Source organism: Athene cunicularia (assembly GCF_003259725.1).
Source record: "Athene cunicularia isolate RWA chromosome 13 unlocalized genomic scaffold, athCun1 chr13_part1, whole genome shotgun sequence".
NCBI lineage: Eukaryota > Metazoa > Chordata > Aves > Strigiformes > Strigidae > Athene > Athene cunicularia.
Genome location: NW_020799117.1, coordinates 19,270,799 through 19,281,193, shown reverse-complemented (window position 1 = coordinate 19,281,193; position 10,395 = coordinate 19,270,799). Strand labels below are relative to the sequence as shown.

Sequence of the window (10,395 nt, the reverse complement as noted above, 5' to 3'; positions counted from 1 at the left end):
ACCCCCCAGCACTACCTGACCTGCTTCAGCGGCACCATTGCCGTCCCCTTCCTGCTGGCTGAGAGCCTGTGCGTGGGCAAGGACCAGCTCACCGTCAGCTACCTCATCGGCACCATCTTCACCTGCGTCGGCATCACCACCCTCATCCAGACCACTGTGGGCATCAGGTAGAGCCGCGGCCCCAGCGGGGACCCCCCTGCCCATCCCCAGGCCGCGGGCGCAGGCGTCCCCTCTCGTCCCCCCCCAGGCTGCCCCTCTTCCAGGCAAGTGCGCTGGCCTTCCTTGTCCCCGCCAAAGCCATTCTGGCCCTGGAGAAGTGGCAATGCCCGCCTGAAGGTGAGGGCAGAGGGGGTGCAACGGGGGTTGTCCAGCTGCTCCCCCACCCAGGGACCACCTCACCCCTCTCCATCCCCAGAGCAGATCTACGGCAACTGGGCGTTGCCACTCAACACCTCCCACATCTGGCAGCCCCGCATGCGAGAGGTATGTCCTGCTGGCACCCCCGGGGGACCCCAAAATCCCCAGTAGGCTCCTGAGCTCCCCCTGTCAATTCATGCTTTGCAGATCCAAGGGGCCATTGTGGTGTCCAGCCTGGTGGAGGTGGCTATCGGGCTGCTGGGGCTCCCCGGGGCACTGCTCAGCTACATCGGGCCGCTGACCGTCACCCCCACCATCTCCCTCATCGGACTCTCCGTCTTCCAAGCAGCCGGCGAGCGGGCTGGCTCTCACTGGGGCATTGCCACGCTGTACGGCACGGGTCGGGGCAGGCAAGGGGGAAGGGGTGTCCCCCGTAGAGCCAGAAGGGCACCAGGGGCACAAGGCACATCATCTCTGTCCCCTCAGGACCATCTTCCTGATCATCCTGTTTGCCCAGTACCTGCGGCACATCGCCATCTGCCTGCCCGGCTACCGGTGGGGCCGTGGCTTCGTCCTGTTTCGCGTCCAGATCTTCAAGATGTTCCCGGTAGGGACTGACCGAGAGCTGGGGAGTCCCAAAAAAATCCCCCCTTTTTCCATGCATGGGCTTGCAAGCAATGTGGTGTGCATCCCTGAACACTGCCCCTGCAGATCATCCTGGCCATCATGGTGGTGTGGCTGCTCTGCTACGTGCTGACGTGCACCGGCGTCTTCCCCAGCCAGCCTGAGGCATACGGCTACAAGGCCAGGACAGACGCCCGGGGGGAGATCCTGTCCGCAGCACCCTGGTTTCGGGTCCCCTACCCCTGTGAGTGCCAGGCAGCTCTGCGGCGCACAGGTCCCCCCAGTACCCCCATCGCCTGGGGGGCCCCCAAAACGGCACGAGGAAGCACCAGGGGGGCCAGGTCCTGGGGTGACCCCCATCCTGACATCCCGTTATGCCCCCCGGGAAGGCCAGTGGGGTCTGCCCACGGTGACCTCGGCAGCTGTGCTGGGCATGTTCAGCGCTACGCTGGCAGGCATCATCGAGTCCATCGGGGACTACTACTCCTGTGCCCGCCTGGCGGGAGCCCCCCCTCCCCCTGTGCATGCCATTAACAGGTACGGCCAGCTCCCCCCACCCCCCTAACCCTGCCTGCACCGTGGCAGCCCTGGGGACTGGGCAGGGAGGCTGCAGGGGAGCAGCGGTGGGGACCAGCCCATTTGTGTTTTCCCCAGGGGCATTTTCACTGAAGGCATCTCCTGCATCATCGCGGGGCTGCTGGGAACTGGCAACGGCTCCACCTCCTCCAGCCCCAACATCGGCGTCCTGGGCATCACGAAGGTACCAGGGCTGGGGAGGGGTCCCGGCTTGGGCAGGGGGGACAGGAGCTGTCACCTGCTGCCAGTCTCTCCGTGCAGGTGGGGAGCAGGAGGGTGATACAGTACGGGGCCGGGATCATGCTTGTGTTGGGGACCATCGGCAAGTTCACGGCGCTCTTCGCCTCCCTGCCCGACCCCATCCTCGGCGGGATGTTCTGCACCTTATTCGGTAACCTCACTGCAGCCCCTCCAACCCGGATCTCTGTTATCATCAGCCCTGGGCCATTTCCCTGGAGATTCAGTGGCTGGCTAGCCCAAGGGATGCAGGGCGGGCTTTGAGGTTTGGGGTTGAACAGCAGCTGCATTTGAAGGCCCCTCGCTGCCTTTGCAGGCAGCACCCCCCTGCCTGGCTCCTGGCTGGTGGAAGCAGCTCGGGCACCTCTGCCCGCCTGCAGCGCAGCCGCTGTCTCTGCTGGCAGGCATGATCACGGCCGTCGGCCTCTCCAACTTGCAGTTCGTCGACATGAACTCCTCCCGCAACCTCTTTGTGCTGGGCTTTGCCATGTTTTTTGGGCTGACACTGCCAAATTACCTGGATTCCCACCCCAAGGCCATTAACACAGGTACAACACACCCACTAAGAAAAGCCCCAGTTTCAGATGCTTAGGGAGAGAGCGGGGCAGATCTTGAGGATACTTGCCCACCCTGGGTAACCACCAATTAATTAAGCAAATCTGTCTTATTGCAGCAGGGCCCAGCTCAGTCCCCACTCTCTTGCAGGTGTCCCTGAGCTGGACCAGATCCTGACGGTGCTGCTGACAACAGAGATGTTTGTTGGGGGGACCATCGCCTTCATTCTGGACAACACCATCCCGGGTAATTAAAGCAGAGAGCCGGGGGGAGGAAACAGGAGGGTTGGATGCAGATTCATTTTGGTTCTGGGCTGCGAGAGGGGATTGCAGGGCGAGGGGCGGCTGGTGCTGTGGGCAGTCAGGGGCCGGGGCTTGGTTGACACGGTGCCGGTGCCTCAGGGACGCAGGAGGAGCGAGGGCTGGTGCAGTGGAAGGCAGGCGCGCACTCGGACAGTGCAGCCAGCGCCAGCCTGAGGAGCTACGACTTCCCCTTCGGGATGAGCGCGGTGAGGAGGAGCCGGTGGCTGAAGCATGTGCCCATCTGCCCCGTGTTCACTGGGTTTAAGGCCCGAGCAAGGGGCAGTGGCACGACAGCTGTGGATGTGCAGGAGACCACGGATGGGCTCTCTGTGTGCACGAAGGTCTGAGTGAGGGGAGGGCTCGTGCCCCAGCGCCGGAGAAGCCAAGCCGAGCTCCCACAGGTGCTGTCAGAGTTCATTAGCACCTGCCAAGTCCAAAGCCAAGGCTTCTGGCGCTTGTCTCGAACACAGGGCTAGGGAAACTCAAAGTTGCCTTTCAGGGACATCCCAAGCTCCCGGGATACTAGTCTGGGGGCCACCAGCCCCCGTGTCATGGCTCCACCTCAAGCTGTAGCTGGCTGAGACTCGATTCACGCTTGCTGAAGATCATTAGTCACTGGCTGAAGCTAGTTAGCCACAACTGGAGCCAGACAGAGTCCCCAAAGCCACAAACTCCCATCTGGGGCCACAAATTTCCATGCTGTGCCCTCAGCTTCAGCGGGGCTACCTGGCGGCTAAAGCAGGCTCTGTGTGGGGTACAGCATCCAGGCTAGCGGTAGGATGCCTATTTTAAGATCATACATTAAAAATAATTAAAAAAAAAATTCAAACCCACTTGCCCTACCAGTGTCTTTGCTGTGTCCTGCACCGTTCCCTCATCCCTTCTGTGCTGCGAAGGCTTCAGGGGCTTTCCAGGCTCCCTCCTGGGCTGCCCAGCGTGAGGACACACCAGGTTTCACCCAGCCTCAGTGGCCGTGAGTGCGGTGGGCTTCTGCAGAATGCCCCTGCAGCGGGGGAGGTGGCTCAGCAGAAGGCCTTGGGCTGGGGAGCGCTGGACAGCCGGCTTTATCCCGCCGCTCCACTGTCTTGTGCAGCCGGCTGGCTTCCAGCAGAGGGTACAGAAAGGCAGCTGGCGGCCCTGCTGCAACAGCTGACGGAGTCAAACCCATTTCTGGACTTGGGTTTAGCACCCAAATCAAAAGTTGAAGCCAGCACTGCGTGAGCCTGTCCTGGTCTGTCCACGCTGGTGCGGTGGCACAGCCACACACCCACTCCCAGGCTGAGCAGGAAGAACAGACTGAAGAAACCCCTGGGCTGAGACAAGGACAGTTTAAGAAGTGAAGGTGGAAGGTGAAATACCACCAAAAAGCCCCAAGTGACATAAATACACACACAGCAGCTCCCACGAGCATGGTGGTGCCCAGCCAGGCTCCTCTCCTGCTGTCCATGACGTTACACAGCATGCAGTACCCCTTTGGTCAGCTGTGTCGCCCCCCAGCTTCTTGCCCACCACCAGCCCACTCGCTGGGGCTGGACCAAGGGTGAGCCCTGATGCTGTGCAAGCCCAAAGGGCACTGTGCTATCAGCTCTGCTCAGCCACAAACCCGACACACACAGCAGGGCAGGGGCCGTGATGAACAGCAGCTCCATCCTAGCAGAGGCCATCGGGAAGCTCACCTCTTCACCAAACCTCCCGCTGCTGGATACTTAGCAGGACACAGCGGGGATAAAAAAGCAAAGCAGGCAGCGATGGCAAGGCTGGATGTTTCAGCAGCGGCATTCAGGTGCCAGTCGTGCCAAGCTCATCACACCCAGGCTGAAACTCCAGGACGAAGCTCACCGGCAAGCGAGGGCTGCCAGCTGTGCAGGGGTTCTCTGTGAAACTCCCACTCCAGCTAAAATAAGCTGAGGCACAGCAGTATGTTATTTCCTGACCTTGTGTCTTTAGGTGCTCAAGTCTAAACTATCTCCAAGTCAGTGGAAATGCCAGAATAGTTTTGCTGCTTGGAGGAAGGGCAGATCTCAGGTTAGGGAAGGTGACATGCGGCAAGGAGCCTGGGATAACAGCAATGAACGTTCTGCAGAGCAACAGCAAAATGAGTTGGTCTGAGTGAACCCCAGGAGGGTTTCTGCCATCTGCAGCCAGACCCACACGGGGATGTGGTTATGCTTTAACACCCGAGTATAGGCTTTGTCTCACCTGCAGTACCACGTAATTTCTGAAGTGTTTCCGTTTGGTTTAACTGGAGCTTAGCAAAAAAAAAATATTAAAAAAAAAATATTAACAGTGAGGCTGGGCAAAATTACAAAGCATGAGTGGATCCGAGGGGTGTCCGAGTGCTGCTGGAGGCTGCTCCTGCAGCCACCACACGACTCGCCCCCAGCGCCGCTTTACCTGGTGCCATGGGCTGACACCCAGCACTGCCCCGCCACAAGGGACTGCAGCGGCGAGAATGAAGGAAAATACACCCAGGCAAGCACCTAAAGCAGGAGGAAAGGACATAAACGAGAGCGGGAGCCCAACCTCAGAGGAGCCTTTTGGGCTCCCATGGCGCCGCACCCCTCAGGTCAGCCCTTTCCTCTGCCTCTGTGTGAGATGCATATTCATGAGACAGCCACCACATCAGTTCTACTATTATTTATTTTTTTAAATATTTTTGAAAAAATATAATTTTTTTACAATATTTTCAACTTAAACACTATTCACACTGAACACGTATGGCAGCTTAACCTACCCAAATATGAAGTTTAAGAAGCCAAAACTGTTCTAGCTTTATTAAAAGAAAAAAAAAAAAGTTGTTGTGCTGTAGACTATTGTGTAGTGATGATTAAACAAAGCAAGGGAAAAGCACCACTCAAATCACTAAAGCTAGGGTTTTCTTGGTTAAATCCAGCTATAATAAAGTTGTATGCTAAAAGTTACATAGGCAGTGCTATGTATGTATCTGGGTTCTTGGAAGAAATTGTGATGAAACTCACATCTCCTTTAACATAATCAGGAAGTGAACGTTTCTGACATGATAACATACTGCAAAGTACAGGGAATTTCTTCCTTCACAATCGCTTGGATGTTAGTTCAGTAGCTGAGATCTACGACTCTGTACAGGTCTGTAAAATTTCTGTTAAAGCTCATTCTGCTTAACAGGAGCATGAAGATTCTTAAGGGGAAAAATTAACATTAGTAACAATACTGATATTTCAAAGGAAAGTTAGCTAATTTGCATAACAATCAGATATCCTTGCTTTCATTTTTAAGTTAAGGCATTATCAGGTGCAAACTAGCACCAGTTAACACATCTTTAGTTAAAAACAGACCATCCTTAGCAAATTCCAAGTCCTATTTAAAAAGACAGAGTCTGCAGAAGGTTTTATAAACGTGGTACTTTGTCTCAACTTGACTGGTGCTTCTTACCTCACTGCCTCCTTTGCAGAGAGCCAGGGCCCAATTGTTTCCATTAAACTTTTGACAGATTTACTTAATAACAGTCTCAGCACTTTTATTGAGCATGCAAGACTAACAAAACTTTGGCAATGCATAAGTGTAACACAGTGACAAGAAGAGAGAGCTTTTACAATTAAATCTTCTAATACTGGCTTCACAGTGTGGAAATTGTGCTACATCCACCAAGAGAGGGCCCAGTCTACTCAAATATTTAAGTACTTCACTCCAGGAACAAACTCCTTTGCGTTTGGATTCAGATTACTCTTGACCTGAGGAAAGGAAAAACAGAAGTCCAGTTGAATTGTTATATTCATCTTTCATTTTCAACCTGAATATAATTCTAGGCGGGCAGCATCAGGAACAGTTTACAGATTTAGAGTAACAGCCAGGCATATAATGGGGTTTTTGCATATACCAAAAGTCTCTATAATCACTAGAAAACCCCGCTCCTCTGTGCTAGTACCAGTTATCCACCTCCCTTAGCACCACCTGTATGTTTCACTCAGATGAGGGCTCAGGGAGTAAGAGACAAGAAACTCTCAGATATGCATCCCATACAGCACCTTTGCTTAATGCTGAAGTGGCTTTTTCTGAAGTTGAGCTGTTAAAACATGCCATGAGGTTTTTAGATCTTGCTTATTTAAGCAAGAGGAGACTTGTTCCAGGAACTTAGGCCACTTCCGGGAATTTAATATATATGAGCACTGTACTGATTTTTTACATTTCTATGTCTGTGACTACCCAGTCCTCCCACTTAGCAAGCTGCTACTCTATACTCCGCAGTTACAGGTGGGCAGCCAGAATCTTCAAAATGAGCTCTTTATCATAAAGAAATGGAGGATTAGGCTTTTGTGTTCTTAATTGAGTCTAAAACTGCTGCCTGCAGCTGATTAAGCTTAGAAAAGTAGGGGTTTGCATCTGAATTTCACAGCAGCTGTGAGACAGGACAGGTTTTTGCACTCTGTATCAGTAACTTCGTACTTTGCTAGGGAAAATACGTACACACTGCCCTTTCCTTTTAGTTAAGCTCTGGACAGAACTCATAGAGCAAGAAACAGGGAAATAATCACAGTTTAGCTGCTTTCCCGTTCCTTAGGATTTCTACAAAGGGATCTGCTATGGCCTGCACAATCCAAACCAGACCTCAGAACATGGCTCGTACCTACGCAACACGGAGCAGATGCTGAACTACACTTCTGCAGCCCTGTCAGCAAACGGCACTCCACAGGGTCAGCACGCGTCACCCACTGCCAGCCTTTCGTAACACAGAATGCATACCCAAAGCCACTTGAATTTATGCCATGGGCTAGGAAAGGCACCGCGTGGTTGTGAGGAAAACCACCGAGGAAAACCACATCACATCACTTGAGGAAACATCCTTACCCAATCGTTCCACATCTCCCCCTCCACCAGAGCCAGGCATGGTTAAGAGACTAAATATAAAGGGTTTTCTTTTGCCATTACAGCAACAAAAATCAGCCTTGGACAAAGAGAGATGGCAAGCTTTTAAAATACAACGAGAAACTGAATTTACCACCAGATCCTCCAGTGATGAGCTGTCACTGATAACAAGGTCATTGAACTGGTCCTGGATTTGATCCATTGTTTGTGGGAGATCACGGGCTGGAATAAACCATTCGTGTTCCTCCTCTTCTTCCAGCATCTCCTGGAAACAGCGCTCAATAAATTCTTCTTCCCACAACTCCTCTTCGATCTATACAATGAGAAGAAACCGCTACAACAACAAACTTATTGAGAGCTTGCGTCTTCATTCCAAGGTTTGTGCACCTAGCTGACCTTCTTTGTAGTTGTGCAATAGGGCTTCTAGCAGAACACCACGCTTGTGCTGCAGGAAGACAAGCAGCTTTGATATTTTTTTTTAATGTAGAGAAGTGTCCTGTTTGTAGAAAAAGCACAGGAACTTGGGCCATGGTTAAAAATGAATAAGCAGCAGAACTCTCCAGCCCTAGTTATTGTGTCTGCAGCTTGTTATGAGCTCAAGAAGGAAAATGTGGGTTTCAAGTGAAAATTTCACTTGTACCGACTAGTTTGGACTGAACTCACTGTAAGTATGAGGCAGGGAACCAGGAACAACATGTGCAGCCAGGCACAGTCCCTAGGAAAGTATCCTGCAAGACTCCCAGGGGCAAAAAATAACCACTGGCTGTCGCTTGGAACGGGGAACAAGCAGCATCTCCTCAGCTGTCGGTTTTGCATTCATCCTTCTCCTAAGGAACTCCACAGATCTTAGCAGTTGTTAAGAATGCTGACCTGCTGCACGATAAGCAGGACAAATCAACTGATGCAGAACTGACATGCATTGCAAAGATTAAAGGAAAGTTTTGCTTGGTTGTGGTTGTTCAGTTAACAAGCTTTGAAGGGAGCTCATCCCCACACATTTTCCATGTCCTACATCGCAGTGATTAAGAGTGGAAAGCAGGGAAACAGAAGCTGGTGTGAATAACTTGCCAGACATAAGGGAGAGGAAAAATTATTCAGGAGAGATTTAAAAGTTCACTAAATTGAAGCTCTAACAAGTTTTCCTATCTATCCTCCACTCTGAAATCAAACACATACTCGATCCTAAAGTGGAAATTCAGTTACTTACCACAAATACCAAATCAAAAAAGTTAAAGCCAGAGTTCAGTATTCCTCTAAAATCACGGTCCCCCGTGCTTGGGGTAAACACACTCACCAGCTCACTTGGTGCTCAAGATGCACAGCTTTGGGGAACAAGGACTCATCACCATATGCTCTAAGCCACTGTCCAGACAATTCAAACCCTGCATGAAACACCGATTTAGTAATTTCCCCAAAAAGCACTCCAGCAAGGACGGCAGTCTCCAATCAATCCAGTGAGGCACCGTCTCTGCATGTGGGTAAAAGGCAGCTGTGGGCACGCAGCCATGAGCTAGTATTACAGCAGGGGTTGCCCGGCTTCAGGTTTTTTGTTACATGGTTGCACACCTACAGAAGCTACATGGCAGCTCCAAAAGTACTAAATAATGTTTAACTCTCCAAAGGTCTTGAAATTAATATCACTTGTTTGTATTTTCCATCCCAGGTTTAACTTCCCACAGAGAGATGTGCCTGCAGCAGCAGGCGACCATGCTGCCATACTGTGTTTGCCTGCCTGAATAAGACCATTCTCCCCTCATGCTCCCACCTTTTCTCTTCTCTGAAAATGGAGTCTGTGCCTGAAAAATCATTTATTCACGGCACAACTCTAATTTCCCGCCCCCCCCAAGAACTGTATGTCCTGTATGCTAACTACAGTTTTCCCCAGGAGGAAAAACCCACCAAACAGGAAACAACACAGAGACCAACCTGGCTTATGCACAAGAGAATTTAGATTTTTCGAGCAACTTGAATTTCAGATTAGCTTTATGGCATCCTAAAGATAGAGCAACAGACATATCCTATTTCGGAAGCTCAGACTTCAGCACAGCCATACTGTGCTGGAGTGCAGAGAAAGCAGCTACCTGAGTACAAAGATCAAGTTTTGATTAAGAAAGGAACAGTGGAAAGAGGCAGGCTGTTCCCAGCCTCCCCAGGAGAGAAAACTGCATCCAGGTGCAAGGTTAAAGATGAAGTTAAGGCTTCAATCCAACCTGATTGCGAAGGCCAGCTGTAAGACAAGTATTAAGCAACGACCAGGACTGTCACCCAGCAGCTATGTCCACCAACTCCCTCAGGAGCAGTTGACAAGGCAGGTATGCACCTGGATGTATCCAGTTCAGAACAGCCACAGCCAGCATGTTTGCACATGTAACACCTTGGCAGCCTAGCAAGATCTGTCCCTTCCAAAGAGCCACATAAAGTCTGTGAACTATATTTTTCTTCCTCTCTCCTGCCAAAGTAGGGAATTAATAGATGCATTAGAACATGCTGCACTTCCCGTGTTTTCCACCATGATTACAGAAAATAAGTATTTCTTGCCAGAGAAACTGAGATCTGTCCCCCAGGATTATTCTAGCAAGCCTATCTGAAAACTCCATCTCTAAAGGATTCCCTGTCTTGTACCTTGGTTGCTAAGCCACAGCACCTCGCCCTTCAGCTAGAAAATGGTAAACCACATCACAAGACATTTATCGAGGGAAATGACTTGCCTGCCTGTTAAATTCCTCTTCATTTTCCATCCACATGTACTCCGCAAAGGGATTGTCATCTTCATGAGAATGACCATTTATAATCACATCTTCACTGATGATGCTTGGGCTAGTACTGCTGCGACTTGGATCTTTCATGGCTGCGTCTCTGATTCAAAGTCTGCAATTAAGAAATGCAGTAATTAAAGATGTGC

General features: G+C 51.3%; 2 protein-coding genes across 2 annotated transcripts in view; one reads left to right on the top strand and one right to left on the bottom strand.

Moving 5' to 3' along the window:
* SLC23A1 (solute carrier family 23 member 1) overlaps positions 1-3,414 on the top strand; it is a 4,593-nt gene extending 1,179 nt beyond the window's left edge. The window contains 12 exon segments of the mRNA XM_026858210.1: positions 10-167; positions 248-336; positions 416-483; positions 565-746; positions 844-964; positions 1,069-1,225; positions 1,371-1,518; positions 1,636-1,741; positions 1,819-1,948; positions 2,199-2,342; positions 2,500-2,595; positions 2,751-3,414. Coding sequence (XP_026714011.1) covers positions 10-167; positions 248-336; positions 416-483; positions 565-746; positions 844-964; positions 1,069-1,225; positions 1,371-1,518; positions 1,636-1,741; positions 1,819-1,948; positions 2,199-2,342; positions 2,500-2,595; positions 2,751-2,998 — 1,647 coding nt within the window. The 3' untranslated portion in view covers positions 2,999-3,414.
* Positions 3,415-5,273: 1,859 nt separating this feature from the next.
* Positions 5,274-10,395, bottom strand: PAIP2 (poly(A) binding protein interacting protein 2). Its single transcript, XM_026858300.1, has 3 exons — positions 10,202-10,395; positions 7,627-7,806; positions 5,274-6,361 (listed from the first exon to the last, which is right to left on the bottom strand). The coding sequence occupies exons 1-3, from the start codon at positions 10,337-10,339 to the stop codon at positions 6,296-6,298; spliced, it is 384 nt and encodes a 127-aa protein (XP_026714101.1). The 5' UTR covers positions 10,340-10,395; the 3' UTR covers positions 5,274-6,295.